A 16,046-nucleotide genomic window follows, 5' to 3' on the forward strand; every position below is an offset into this window, starting at 1 on the left:
AAATATACAATATCTGAAATAAAAAAGAATGAAGATTCGAGTCCTGGTCTGGGAAGATCCCACATGCCACAGAGCAACTGGGCCCATGAGCCACAACTACTGAGCCTGCACGTCTGGAGCTTGTGCTCCACAACAAGAGAGGCCGTGATAGTGAGAGGCCCGCACACTGCGATGAAGAGTGGCCCCTGCTTGCCACAACTAGAGAAAGCCCTTGCACAGAAACGAAGACCCAACACAGCAAAAATAAATAAATAAACTCCTACCCCCAACATCTTCTTTAAATAAATAAATAAATTAATTAATTAAATAAAATAAAGAATGAAGAGAACTAGTTCTTTCTTTCATAAAACAAAAATACTACATCATACAAAGAAAAGAGATACTGGTCACAGCATGTCAATTAAAGCTTAGAAAAGGACTGCCTTGTGTTATATTCTTTTCTCTGAAGACACAGTGGATTATTTTATGAATCTGGTTTAGTTAAAAATTTTAAAGATTTAGAACCAACTAATTTTTAGGACAAATTTTGTCATACAACTTAGGATGTGACTATTATTTTCTCTGATTGTGATTTTAAGGATTTTATACTTCTGGTCAACCTGCAGAAGGTTGTAAACTGGCAGATACAGGTAATACTTGCTACGCTCATGTAGTGTTTTAAAATTTGAATTTGTGGCTGACATTTTCAAATGAAGAGTTTCGTCATTAAAGCCTGGATTTTGGCTTTCACTCCTGCATGGTAACCATCATCCAGAGCTGAGCAGTGGCCAACCTCTCTATATGGGATATGTCCTCTCAATCTGGCCACAGTCCCTTTCTGTCCATATAGAATCACTTACTTGGCATGCTTATACATATTTAGACTTGTGACTCCTGAATTCTTCAGGTTGGTAGTCAAAGCCCACACTATGTAGCCTCATCCTACTTTTCTAAATTTCTCTCATCACACCTTCTTCAATATTCAACCTTTAGGATGAAATTACTTTCTGACTGCCAAATACAACACACACTGTCCAGTTTCTATACTTTTTATCCAAGTACCTCAGTTAAGGCCTCATCTATGTGACTTTTTAAGTTTCAGAAACACTATGTGATACTGTAATTTTCAGAGACAAAACACCTTCTTACTGCATGCTACATCATCAGACCCAGGACCTCGGATTTAAAGAAGGGAGAGATCTTATATTTTTTGAAGGACTATTATACACCAGGCACTATCCTAGATGTCTTCATTCAATACCCACAACAACCCTGACAAGTAATTATTATCTGTAATTTACAGGTGCAGCAGTGAAGCTTAGAAAGGTTGACTGCATAGTTAACAGATGGTTGAGCAAGAATTCAAATCTCAAGAGCCAGGTCTTTCTGTAACCCTCGCTGCCTTTTAATGATTATAAAACCCTCTAAATCATATCAACCAGACTCAGAAATATAAACATGTGAAGAGATGACAGTTTACCATCAAACTCAATAGCTCATCAAGCAGTACCAGGAAATAGCAAATCTATACACTTATGATCACATCTGATTATGCATATTTCTTCTGCTCTGTGCCACTTTATTGACCTTGTAACTTAGTCCATTCACACTTAACTTCTTCCACCTACTTTCCATTAGAGTGATGAAAGCAGGTATATATTCCACAGGGAAGAGAGAGGTGGGTAGTTCTCTGAAAAATGCTTTCAACATTACTGCAGCTTCTCTGTGGCACATTTTCTCCCATTTAAACTTATCAGCATTAAACTTGGCATCCAGTTCTTCACGGTATTGCTGAAAATCAAGGAAAATAGTGAGTTTTACCACCTGATCCTCCCCCTTTAAAAACTCTCATTACATAAACTATTTTTGTAATTAGATTGAAAAGCTAATATCTACTAAGCTTATCTTTTTTCAACATGATTAAAGAACTGAAATGGCTATTTCTGAATATATCTTTTTAAAGTTTTCTAAAATCCTTTTAGAATAATGTTAATCTTAAAATAATTTGCCATCTATACAAATACAGAAGTTCTTTACTCAGATCATAGTTTCATTTATATGGTTTTGGCAGAACACTGCCTATGCCCACATCATAAATGCACTGCTACATTTTGACAAAGCCTCCACTTCCCCCTTTTCTTCAATGATGCCTTACTTCTGCCACCCCGTCTTCTGTTTCTAAATTAGATCAAGAATGTATGCCTCTTGGCTAGTTCACATACAGAATGAGAAATATCCCAGCAAAGGAACTTTGACCTCACTGCAACATGCACACCAATGATATCTTCCTGGAGCAGTTACAGCAAAGTTTTATGCCAAGACATACACATGTCTTCCACATGTCTGCATGTTTGCCCAATCTTTCGTAAGGTTGGGAACACTGTGTAAATACTTTTTAAAACAATCACTAATCATCCTTAAGTTTTACTTGAGTTATACATTTTACATAATTAATTCATTTGATGACCAGTGCCCCCCATTCTACTGCTCCCTTGAATTAGAGTTTACCAGTAATACCAGGCAGTTATAGTCAGTTTCCCAACTGACAATAACTGCTTCAAAAAGGATTCTTAAAAAAAAAGGGAAAACTCTGAAAATCCTTAAGGCCTTTGCTTTATTCTCATGAGATGCCTAAGTCTTCCAGCCTTGAACATGTAAGAGAAGCTAGAGAACGACAAGGTGAGATTTATCTTTCCTGACAGGTAGGCGGAAAAGTGATTTGGGGGAGCTCAGAGATCGGCACTGGCTGGGAAGCAGGCCAGAGATGCAGAAAGCAGTTATCGGGCTAGGGCACCATTTCTGGTGATGGATCATCGAGGACTTAACCTGGATAAGCAGTTGTAGGATAGAAAGAAGAGGTGGCATTTAAGAAACGCCTAGGAGGGAAAATTCTCAAGAATCAGTAATGGATTGAACATGAGACTCAGAGGGAGAAATAACAGTCCAGGATGACTCTCAGATCTCTAGCTGGAGTAATGGGCAGATGGAGGTGTTGGTAACAGGAAATAGAGGGGGAGGAGTAAATGTTTTCCGTCCACTGCCTGGTACCACTGCCATAAGGCAAAGGGGAAACTGTTTTGCAAGTGGGCAGGAAGTATTGGCAAGAGCAGAATAATTCAAATCCACTGCCCACAGACCTGTGCCACAGGAAGCTACCTGAAACACTAAGGTGATTCTAACCTCTCACTACTTCCCTGCCACCTAAGAGGCAACGTGGCACCAGGGTCAAGGGCAGGCTCTATAACCACATTCTTTAGGTGTTTATCCTAATTCCACAACTGCCTAGTTGTACGCCTGTGAGGTTTCTCGCTCCATAAGAGGGATATTAGGGATTTCCCCAGCGATCCAGTGGTTAAGACTCCAAGCTTCCAATGCAGGGGGCGTGGGTTCGATCCCTGGTCGGGGACCTAAGATCCCACATGTCGTGTGGTGCAGCCAAAATTTTAAAAAATAAATAAATAAAATAAAGTCAAGAGCAATCATATTTTTTTTAAAAGATGGGTATTAGAACAACCTCACAGAGATTAAATTGGATACTACAATGTAGAGCTCAGGGGGCAGGGCCTGCATGCAGAGAGCGCTCAGGAAATGCTGGTTGCACTTACCCTCCCCTCGTCTGGGTCTGCTACAACCTCTAGTATTATTACTACAGGAAACCCATGTGTATGTGGTGTGGATATTCTGGTAATAACAGCACCTCGTCTTGTCTAGACGGCCAGCGTGAGACAAACGGAGAAGTTTGGACCAGAGCACAGTGGAAGTAGAAGCAGAGCTGACATGTCCACAGTGGTCCTAAACATGAAGCCCTATGAACCAGGGGCTGAGTCTTCCTTGCCAGAGACGTGTACATGTTAAAAAAAAGTCATGCTTTCTGTCCACTGTTAATGAGAACACCAGGCAAGGGTCAGGAGCCATGTCCTTCAATCTCCTCTGAGCAAATATATAACCTGCTTCCAATTTTGAGGTAACTTTATAAAAATGCAAATAACCTGCTTTCAGCTTCAAAAACCAGTTCAGGAAGGGAAACCAGCAGACCAGGTAACATCACTATAAAACATTTAGAGCAGCCTCCGAATAACTGACACGAGTCAAAAAAGAAAACCGTGCATGTCAAACCAGTCTGCCTTCTTCCATGAAATATATTCCCCGGTGTTTGGCTCAAATTTCTGTCATTTTTGGAAAAGAAAATCACTGCAAACACCAAAGCATTAAATTGGTTCCAAATGATCTGAGGCCTCACATCCAGGAATGGGCTGGGCAGTTATGTGCCCCGTGCGGCTAAAACCAGCAGCGTCCCCCAGGGCTACTCCCCTGTGAGTCTAACCGGGACTTGAAAGCACAACCCAGGCTGGCTTCTTCATAATGATACCTTAGTGTTAGCGTCATCCACTTGGCACAATTTTAGGATAATTACAATGTTTTTTTTTTTTTAACTTTCTTTCCCCAAGCACATTCATAGACGAAAAATTTTTTTAAAGTTTAAAGTTTGAACAAAGAAGAGAAATAAAGGCCCCTTTACTATATCACGTTACAATGCCTTTCTAACTGCAATACCCCCGTTTCTGTTCACTGGCCCGGAGTTCTTTCACATTGGCTTTCTTGGAGCTCAAACCACGAAAACATCTGGATTACATTTTTCGGACTAATAAGAGATGGAATAAATAGGCTAAAACTACATAAAACCTATTAAGGGCCAAAAGGGACTTTTACCTAAATGTGGTTCAGGAATGCATGTGCCTATTAGAACACGTTAAATGAATTATTGGCCTTTGATAAGTATTTTTCAGTCAAAGGTTAGCTAAAGAAAAGCAACTTGTGCTATGATGTTAAAATTCATACACACAAGAAATGTTGTGTAATGTTGTCTCCTTTTGATTATTTTCAAAAATAGAATTTTAAGTCATATCCATTATGTTCCCCCTACACACACACACACACACACACACACACACACACACAGAGTCAGTAAGAATATGTGCGAATACAACTTTCCTATTATAGAGGGAGGTTTAGAGGGATGGAGTCTAATTCTGTTTAGGAAATTCATTTTCCTGACTTCATTTTGGTTCTCTGACTCTACAGATATAACCACAAAGACTTAACCAAAACTAGTAACAGCTTTTGTCCTCAGATTTAGGATACATTTATTTAGAAGTATATATAAAAACCATACCTGTGAGAACCTGAAACAAAAAGTAGATCCCATTCAGAGAGGACAAACCTTAAGGATCCACTAGGAATTTTCCTGCCTTCCAAACGAACTTGTGCCAGTATTTAGTAATTTCTACTCCCAGGGAAGTCACAGCCCCCCCAAATGTGCTGATCCCTCTGTCACTGGCAAAGTGCAGAGCACTGCTCAGGTCTCCCTTCAAAAAAGAACTGGCTGTTCATCGGCAAAAATGCAGGTAGCTGACTCCCCAGGTGCTGGCACCTTCTGACTGGCCTCAGGCCCTTCCCTGCAGGCAGCCCCAGCAGTGACAGTGCAGCGTGGGGCTGACAGGGCACAGGGAGAGAGTCCCAACTGCACCCGGTCTGACGCTCAGCCCACCCAAGCCCACCTCCTCCCCCTTGATCCTTGAGAAGCACGGTCCCCCGATAACCGTCTTCTACTCCTAACTCTGTCCCAGCACCTGCTTTCTGGAGCTTCCAATAGACACAGCCTATTTACTCTCAGTTTCCCCTTTGAAAAATATCTCGTCATACGTCTATATAAAAACTCTGAGACTTCTGATACGACTAGAATTTCCCAAAACATGTGCCCAAATGAATTAGTAAAGAGATGCTTTCCTGCCCCTACACAATTCCTTTTACTAGTTCAAACAGAACCAAGTTCACTTTTCCCTCTCCCTGAGATTTTTTTTCTCAAGGATTCATTATTGAGAACTGCTCATGTTTCCACGCCCACCCACCAGGGGAATGTACAAGGCAGGGAGGGACGCTTCATTGTGGATGCGCACCGGCACACAAAGTGGGATATCTTACTGGAAATTTATGAGAAAAGCTTTTCTTTTCTAACAATTCTTTTTTTTTTTTTTGCTGTACTTGAAGAGTTTCCCACCATACAGAAGTAGGAATGTAAAGGAATTCACATTGCATGGGTGGTTTTATATGTAGAAACTAACATTACCTTAAATGGAATTGGGTTTTAGAACTGCTGAGTGAGTGTTCTAGTGGTTACAGCCATTCCTACAAATTCTTATAAGGACTTCCATTAAAAGGAAAGCCAAAGAATGTTTCTAAGTTTGAAGCAATTGACAATGGAAATCAGGGATCATCTAATACTGGCTTAATGAATTCCATGACTGAGAGGAACACAAAAAAGCTAAAGTGTTTAACACAAAAAACAATGATGGGACATTTCAACTTTACCAAATTAAAGACAAGCAGCAGTTTTTGATAGTGAATTGATGTGTTCTTTCACTGTTGTTGGCTTTTTATTGTTGTTGTTTTAGTCTGAAGGAATACACAACTCAGGATCATGGAACACAGGTATTGAGGAAAGCTCTATAGGGCCAAGTGGTAGTATCAAAAAAACAACAAACAACTAGACACACCTGATGCCTGTGTGAACTTGGGTCTAGCCAGCTGAGATCTCTAACGAGGAAGAGAGAAAATGTTTGGTACCTTGACTTTGGCAGTACATCCTGAAAGTCGAAAAATCCCTTCAGATTCCAGACCCGATTCTTCAACTTTCTGAAAGAACTGGAAAGCAATGATACATTACAAAAATAAATACCTCCATATGATTACAAACATTTGAAATAATAATGATGATGAAAACAATCGATACATTACCAAGCATATATACATGCCTGGTTCTTGAATGCCTAGTTAAATGTTCACACTCTCCCAGGAGGCCAACATTAGCCTCCAATTTGCAAATGAGGAAATGGAGACTTAGAGCTGTTTTCCACTTTCCCCAGGGTCAACCTCAAAAGTAATGGCACCAACTCTCTCAAGCTTGTGCTCTTAACCAAGAAACTACACTGCCACTTAACTATTTTAAGATCTGATTACTGTATCTCTTTCTGCAGATTGACCAATAAGAAAAGATCCTAAATTTACTATCATTAGTTGCACTATTCTGGCTAAGAAACTATAGGGATTTTCGAAATCTGACCAAGGGATTACATACTGTAAAGGCTTATAGGTCTCATGAGCTCTCATGGTAATGATGATGGTTTATTATTAAATAATAATAAACACTAACACTGATTGTGCACTTACTGTGTGTCAGATAATATTCTCAGCACTTTACGTACATTAACTTACTTAACCCTCACAATAATCCTATGAGGCGGGTACTAGTGGAATCCCCATTCTACTGCTGAGGAGACTGAGGCATGGAAAGGAGAAAGGATCTGCCCACGTTCACACAGCAAGAGCAGGATCCAGAGTCTCTGCCATTTTCCCTTCATGAAATGATGGTGCCTGGAGCTAAGGTAGCTCCTGTAGGTACGAAGAGAAGTAGATATTTAGGAAGAAGAAACACGTTCATAAGAAAAGACTCTCCCACAGGAGTAGAAGAGCAATGCCTCAAGCTGTCTTAAATGAGGAGCAGTAACTAGAGCTAGCACCTACTGAGATGCTAATACGAGCTAAACCCAGATTTAGTTTTAACTAGCATTTACTGTGCACCTTCCATGTGCTAGGATTTTGCACCTACTTAACAATATAAATTCTTATGTTGAATCTTCTCAGTCTTAGATTTTTATGCATTTTCTTCAGACTCTGTCCTTTCACTAGAGGACAAAGGGCATTATTCTGGTTCTAATTCAAGGAACGAAAGGAAATCTTAGAGTCACCATGGACTTGGCCTTGGATATACATACTGTGTTCCTTTTTGCATCTACCTCTTGTGTGTTCTTGGGCAAGTTACCTCACCCTACGATGCCTCCGTTGCCTCACCGGTAGAAGGGAGATGATAACACCAACCTCCTGGGGCTGCTCGGTGCTGTCCAGACATGAAAAGTACAGACGGCCGGGTGCAGGGGAGGTGCCCTACAGACGCACACACTGGGTGTCGCCCGCATCCTCTGGCCCCCTGGTTGCCATCCTCCCTGCTCCTACTGGCAGCCAATCAATCACCTGATTTGAGGAGCAGCTCAATTTGAGGTATTGGTAGCAAAATTAAGGAAGATAGTAAAGAGACATAGAATTGTTATTGTGCATAAAGTAAGTATGTTTCCTCACTCAGTATTTTCACATATCATTTAAAAACTGAATTGAAAATTCAACAAGATTTGTGTTTAGGGCTTGGAATTTTACTTGTGCCACCGGATGTCACTGTTGAATAAATGCATAATTAAACCAGTGTAAATTGTTGGCTATAAAAAAACGTGACACAAAAGCAAATGAGCCATTAACCAGTGATGGTCACAGAGACAACCACATATGATAGTTCAGGTAATATCAGTTTCAAAACCTCCCAAACCAAAATTCTTCTTTGTCTAAATGGATCATACCTTCTCAGTCATGCCTCAAACACCACCAGAATAAGCTGATTTTTAGACTTTATTTAGCTTTGTCTGGAAAATTCTAAACAATTATACATACACATTTAAAAACACCCAACCTGTGATATACCTCAGCAAATACTTGTATGATTAGTAAATGGACTGCTAGTCATCTCTTATACAGGACAGAATAATCAAATACACACACAAACACAAACATACACACAAATAACATTTTTTAAATATTCAAAGAAATATAACTGAAGGAAGCCATGTGACAGAGCATCTGCACTCATCACCTGATGCTTTATGATCAGACAATGAAACAGGCTACAGAAGTTCTCAGCAAGGCAGACATGCCCAAGTGTTTGTGGATGTCATGTGGATGTATGGAGGAAACCTGGAAATCACCAAGGCCCAAGTCCTAATAGGGCTTTAGTGTCTTTAAATCTAGAGGAAAATTCATTAGTGGGTTTACAAATAGCACATTGCAAGCACAGGGCTCTATTAACTCCCCCTTTATTTATATTGAACTCACTTTTTGTAACACAAGGGGAACTTTCACTCCAGCATCTTTCCTTCGGTCATTTTCCAGCAGGACTGTAAGAGGAACTCCAAAAATCCCACTGTCTTCATTGTAAAATAGGCGAGAAAGAAAAAAGAATCAGAAAAGCACCGTCTTATTCCCATGTATCAAAGTGTTAAAGCCAGAAAAAGTCTTTTTGTTTTGTTTTGTTTTCAGAATAAGTCTTAATACCTCGTCCTTTTACTTTCTCCGTTTTGTTTCTTTTTAGTTGAATACGAAAGGCATCAAAAAAGGCCGTCAATTCAATCAGAGAGAGATGGCGGATTTTCTTCATGTCATCAGCAGACAGATCTCCTGCTTCAGTTAGGCCAAATCTGGTTTTCTGAACAATAAATTTCTAAAATACATATTGAGGATATTTATTTTTTATGGCAAAGGAAAATTATTATACCTTCATTCAAATGCCACCTGGACATTCTAAATCTGTACAGCAAGACATGCTATTCATAAAAAAATCTCTGAGGAGCATGCTGCATCACAGAAAGATTATGAATATGATTTTTAGAACATCTGCAGATCACTACTACACTAAATTGAAACAAAACAGTGATCTGAAGTATACCATAACGTCATCATCACAACTGTGATGTAAAGAATGTAGGTAATTTCTCAACTGAAACTGATTGCGCCTGCTTGCTGAGACAATAGTTATTCTACCTTAAAAATCAAATTTAGGTAATTCAGAATATTCTTAAAAAAGAAAAATGCACAGAAAGTGCCAAATAATTCTACTATCATTTTGAAGCCAATTATATTGTTATATTCTCCATTTCCACACTAGGAAACAAAATACACTAAAAGAACAATAAAAAACCCTTCAACAGTCCAGAAATATTGTGAAGACTGTAAGAAGTAAGACCTTTAAAAAACAAGAGATTGTTCTTGTAATAAATAACAGAAATATTACATATAAGTAATAATAAAATATAAGTATTATATAAGTTAATATATAATTACATAATAAGTAAAATATAAATTTTATATTTAAGTATATATATAAAATCTATAACAAATACTTTGCTCTCAGAAAACCTGGTATTGAAAGAAAATGGCTAAAGTAGAAATATACAATAGTTATTTAAATTACAAAGTTGTAAGTATACATTCTCCATAGGAGTTCCCTAAACTAGAGCTTCCTTGGGATTTTTAAAGCATCTTCCAATTCATTCATTCATTCATTCATTTATTCATTCATTCAACAACTGTTCTTTGAAATTCCAAGTATTTAAAAGCTAAACAACAAAACATAGGGTGTGGTCTGAGGTATACCTTGTGCTATTAAACACTTGGTTATTTTACCTTCTTTCTGAGACCAAGGCCCCACATGACAATAATACATAACAAGAACAGAAACACAACAAGAACTGCCATCATTACTGAGCAATTATTGACACTACGTGCTATACCCTATGCAGAGCTCTTCATGGGAGGCTGCCCTGCACCCCAGGTGAGCCCAAACTCAGGAGGAGACAGACATGATGAGGAGACTGGGGGTCAGCATCCTCTCTTGGACAATTCTCTCCAAAGATTCAGAGGGACTCCCCCTGCAACCAGAGTCCCAGAGCTGGGTTCCCTCTTTTGTCCCAGAATGCCACTGTGCCCTCTGACATAGAGGCTGCATAGGGTCCAGGAGGGGTTCTGAAGATGGACACGTGTAGGTTTAAATTCTGTTTCTGCCTCCTATTAGCTGTGAAGATTTGGATATGTTACTTAGCTTGTTTGGGCCTCAGTTTCCTCAACTGTAAAATGGGAGCAATCACTAAGATGATGAGAACTAGAATACCTACTGCAGTGTCTGGCCTATAGAAGGCGCCTGGTGGGTCTTACAGTTCTTGCCCTGTCCTCTTCCCCTCCTTCACAGGAATGGTCCAGGCCACCTGGGGCAAAGCCTCTGCCTGATTCTAGATGACTCATCCCTCTAGCCCTGAAACTGCCTGAGCCCTGCTCATCATGCCTCCAGCCCTGATCAGCACAGAATATTCAGGACTCCACATCTTGAACTCTTCACAAATGCATTGACTGAGTAGCAAATAGATCAGTGTAGCATATTTCCTGTATTGGGCTTTCAGAATATAATTATCCTGGATATATATAATGAGGCTTTCAGGCTAATGAAGTATGTAGCTCTACTTTCCCATCCCATAATAATATTACAAATTCTTGAATTTATTTTTGATGAGTTTTTAGTGTCTGCCCTATAAGCTCTCACTTCTCATTGTTAATGACTGTGACTTTCTGACATGTGGCTTCTAATGCACAAGTAGGTATACAGTTACAGTTAGAACTGGCATCAACCTATAAGTAAAGTAAGGATAGAAAGTGCATGAAAGCACACAAGCCAAGTGGAAAACCTATTTCATCTATAAAGCAGTACTCAAGCATATACCCTAGCAACTCTTCCTCAACCCAGGGCTGCCAGGTACAGCCAGGCAGGCTGTGTACTGCACAACAAATAATGTCCCTGGTGTGATGCAACACTGATGCCTGGCCTCTCCCCATGCCCTTGTGCACACACAAAGAAATTTTTTTAAAAATCCTAGTTTGTCCCACAGAGAAGTCACGGGAAGCTAGTGGAATAATCATGAAAGGTTTTTACTTACAGGTAAAACATAGTCTTCTTTCTTAAAATCTGACTTCTTCAATTTATTTCTTTTTGGCGCCTCTGTAACCATTTCTGAATAAGATACTTCAAAGGACAGCTCTTCAGCTTGTAGTGGAATGTCCTTTTCCAGATATTCATCATCTAAAGAACAGAGGATGTGGAATATTTAATATGCCATTTAATCAATCAATACCATTTACTGTAAAATAAGCACAAAATGTTTACAAGTTAATCCATAAGCACATTAGAATGTTTACATCCAGGAAAAGCATTAGACTCACCCAGAATGATTCCAGTTAAGCAATTAATGTAGTGTCATCAGATTTCCACATGAACAAACTTCTATAATCATTATCCAAGCAAACTTTCTATTTAATCTGATGTTTTTAATTTTAGATGTTTATGTCTCATGAAAAGCATTGAAGATTAATTAGAAAGACAAGAATGAAATATTTCTATATATTCTCATGATATTAAAATTAAGTCCATCCAGACCCAACGTTGCTGCTATTGGGGAAGCAAAAGCTTAAAGCAGAGGGAGAAAGGGTGGAGGCCCCACAGGAAATTCCTGCCTACTTTCATTCCTCTTGGGTTTTTCCCAAACTGGGGAACTGTGCCTCTTAAGATTTGTTCAAATTCAGTTTGCCCTTCACTACTAGATTTGTTCAGGTGAATTAATTCTAATTCTTGTGATTTTGTATCGTTACCTGACCTCGTATGATGCACATGACAAAGCTAAATGGGTGACAAGTACTGTCCCGTATCCATGTTTCTCTCAAGTCTGAAATTAAGACAAGAGATTCCTTACCAAAAACAAGTGAAATCATTTGAGTAAATCTAAATCTGATTTTTGACTAACAGTTTGGCTTGCCATCTTGTTTCATTGCCTGGCAAAACTGTTCATATGTCATGAAAAGAATTATTTGATTACAAAAAAAAGAGCTCATCTCTTTTACCCTCTTCTATAGACAGTGACTAAATGAAAACCAAACAGAACAAAAGGAACAAAAGATAGAAATGACAGAAGACCTAGTTAATCTCAATTAAAAGTTTAACAGAGAAATTTGTAAATCAACAAATTTAAAATTCTAAACAGTTATACTGAATTAAAACACAATAAATGGATACAGTAAAAACTTAGAAAATAATGAGGGCACAGTTAAGATTTTCACTCATCATACAGAGGCGTGCACGCAAATCAGAGTAAGATTGTTAAATAAAATGCTAATTTCTTAAGGACCTATGGATAGATTCTTTGGACAGTGTTGATTATACAGGCCGATACTCCAAATCACCAGACTACTCCAGGTAGACTTTTATCTTTTAGTGGTATGAGTTGAACCGAATAACAATATGGCAGCAAATAGAATGATGTGGAATAATTTACAGCAAATCCATTCTCTTCCATTTTTCTTTTTTTTTGGAAACAGCTTTATTAAAATGTAATCCACATGCCTAGAATTCACTTATTTGAAGTGTATAGTCAACGGTTTTTAGGATATTTGCAGAGTTGTACAACCATCGATCAATTTTAGAACATTTTCATCACCCCAACTTATTTGAGTTTTGAAGCTAATGCTGCAAGTATGGGGTTCTGCTGTATCTGAGAAGACGGTGCATTATTTAGGGAAAATTTTGAGGAATCACTAAAGTGTGGCCTAAAGGGGCCTATTTCTAACAAGGAGGATTTGAGATTCCATACTGAGTCCATGCAGAGTATCCAATGCTCAAGTGGAAGAGGCCCATTTAAAAGCTAACCCTGTTACTCTGTATATCACAAGCTGCTCTGCTGCTGCATTTACTTGAGCATAGTTAGAGGTTCTTGGAAGTGGTCTGCTTCCTGGTCTGCTTGATACTGTTAAGCAGATCCAGATTACCTGTGAGAGAGGCCCCAAATCAAAGACACTGCCTAAGTGAGTAGTTTCTAAATGATGCCGTGGGAGGAAAGGTGGAAAAGATTCTGCTTCCAAGGTGGTTCAATTAGTTTCGTCTGGTATAACAGATGGGCTGTTTGGAGGTGATGGGAGGAGAGGCCCAGGTGACAGAATCAAAAAGGGGAGAAAACACACTTACATTTTGCTTTCAGAAATTCACTTCTCACTGAATTGAGTGCCAGCACAAAAGCAAAAAGACACAGCTTGAGTTCAGTAGGAGTTTGTGTCACTCACCACTCACTGCGTTCTGCACCGACTGTCCAGGGTCTGCTGAGCCATTGGAATGAGCTGGCACATCTGGAATAGTCTCCAGGATAGACTGTGAAACAAGGGAAGACGAACACAAAACAGCTTATCATAAATACAGTCTACCCTACGTTTCAACCTGATTTATGTTCTGCTGTATATTTGAATTCTTTTCACAAAAAGCAATTCTTGATTCCATGAAGGGCTTGCATCTGATTTCCTTTGTTTTCTCACTCAGTTCAGACCTGTACAGCTCACACAGTTTTCTCAAAAGAGAACTAAGTCAAGGTCAAAATAACCACATCTTCTTAAATGTTTGTTGTCATACAGTTCCTAACGTAAAAATTACAATGCTTGATGTCACATAGTTTGATGATTATTATATTTGTTATTCTTGATGCAGCTGGTCACACATTTTGGTCGTAAACTCTAAGTCATGACATAGCTAGATGGTTAGTAACAGGGATGCTGGAGCCAGATTGCTTGGATTCTAATCCTGGTTCTTCCACTTCGTGTGACTTCAAGCAAGTTACAGGACTCTCTATTGCTTAATCTCCTGATCTGTAAAATGAAGATGATAATAGAACATATTTCAACAAGTTATTATGAATTTTAAATGACTATAAATCACATGGAACAATATCTGGCACATAGTGAGTACTGCACGAGGGCTAGCTACTATTAATATACTCAAACATTAACTTCTTTGCTAGGAAATACAGAGTGATAATAACTACCAACAATTTAAGTACGTTTTCTAGTTCAGTGTCCTCTCTTAATTAATTTCCTACTTTCTTCACTGCAATCCTGCCAAAACACTGCACTCCCCTGCAATGTTATCAGAAGTTGAGTAATTAACTTTGTAGAGCTCTGTAGAGCTTTGTAGAGCTCTTACTCAGGTTGGATGGGTACTAGTAAAAACTTACACACAAATTCTACCATTTCTACCAATATAAATTTTAACCTGGAAGTTATCAGTTGTATGTGTGAGGGTGAAAATCTGCTATTCCATCAAGAACCTTTTTTATGCTCTTCACACATAAGTCTGTTCTTTTTCCCCCAGAGCCTGATGTCGCTCATATTTATTTAGCAATATGAACTGAACACCTGCTTCATGAAAGATCCTTTATTATGTACTACAAATTGCACAAGGGAATCTCGAATGCTGAGCTTTGCGTTCTCTCTTTCCTATTTTATTCCAAAGGAGATAACATATCTTATTGTGTAAACAGAATGTGAATATATTGCCAACTATTAAAACACAGATGCTCAATTATGTAATTGGTGGCTCTAAAAACTAACACTACAGATTAAAGATTACCTATACACTGAAATCCTTAAAAAGATGTGGAACACTTTTCAGTGGTTTCCTTACGTTTTTCTAGAAAGAAATGTTTTATTAAACTTTGTAATAACTCATCTATAGAAAAGAACACTCCTGAAAATTGAGAAACACTCATGTAAGGCTTGAAGCTGATGGCTTGGGATCCTTGAATGGACTAAATGTCAATTCCGTAATCCGTAAAGTGGAGAAGTGCCATCTGCTGTCTGGTTTAACTGGCCTCCAGCCAGTCTATAGTATTGAATGAGGTTCCACTTTTTGTAATATAAATTATTCTGGGACTTTCCTGGGGGAAGCAGAAATTTAAATCGTGACCCTTGCTCTTTAGCTATTTATAATGAGGAGAAGGGAGTAACATTTATGGAACATTATTAAAAGACAATCCACTCTTAAGAGCTAATTTCTACACTACTAGTGTTTACTGGAGAGTAAAGGAGAGGAAGGAGGTGCCACCCGAAAGGTTTCACTGAAGAGGCGGCTGACCTTGCACTGAAACTCAAGGAATGATGAAAAGGACTTACAAAGGCAGGGAGGAGGGCAAAGCATTCAGGCCAGACATGGAATCATAAATTTCAGGTATGGAAATCTGAAGCATTTTGGCTTCATGAGAGGATCAAGGAGAGCCTGATTTGTCAGGAGTTGAGACAAGGTATTAGAAAACTATGAGAAATATGTTAGTCAAGAACGTTTTGAAAGCCAGGTAGAGGTTCTCAGACTTAGACTCATAACGGTTAAAACACAACAGAACAAACAAAAGAACATTCATGTGTTAAAGCAGGGGGATGACTTGGTGAAAATGAAAAGGAAGATCTCTCTGCCAATAAAGGGACCATGAGTTTTGAAACAGGTTGAATGAAAAGGCTCAGTGCTTGGTATTCATAATTTTAAAACATCCACTTAC

The 16,046-nt window shown here is 38.8% G+C and overlaps 1 protein-coding gene across 2 annotated transcripts in view; it reads right to left on the minus strand.

Moving 5' to 3' along the window:
• Window positions 1-16,046, minus strand: part of ARHGAP28 (Rho GTPase activating protein 28) — a 146,061-nt gene that overhangs the window by 21,475 nt on the left and 108,540 nt on the right. For both annotated transcript variants that reach the window (XM_027088586.1, XM_027088585.1), the window contains 6 exons: window positions 13,792-13,876; window positions 11,622-11,764; window positions 9,193-9,358; window positions 8,974-9,065; window positions 6,604-6,681; window positions 1,608-1,770 (listed from right to left, as the gene is read on the minus strand). In XM_027088586.1, the coding sequence (XP_026944387.1) occupies window positions 1,608-1,770; window positions 6,604-6,681; window positions 8,974-9,065; window positions 9,193-9,358; window positions 11,622-11,764; window positions 13,792-13,876 (727 nt within the window). The remainder of the gene's footprint in view (window positions 1-1,607; window positions 1,771-6,603; window positions 6,682-8,973; window positions 9,066-9,192; window positions 9,359-11,621; window positions 11,765-13,791; window positions 13,877-16,046) is intronic.

The sequence above is a fragment of the Aethalodelphis obliquidens genome, unplaced genomic scaffold (genome assembly GCF_003676395.1).
Source record: "Aethalodelphis obliquidens isolate GAN/ISIS:26980383/991018 unplaced genomic scaffold, ASM367639v1 scaffold63, whole genome shotgun sequence".
Lineage (NCBI taxonomy): Eukaryota > Metazoa > Chordata > Mammalia > Artiodactyla > Delphinidae > Aethalodelphis > Aethalodelphis obliquidens.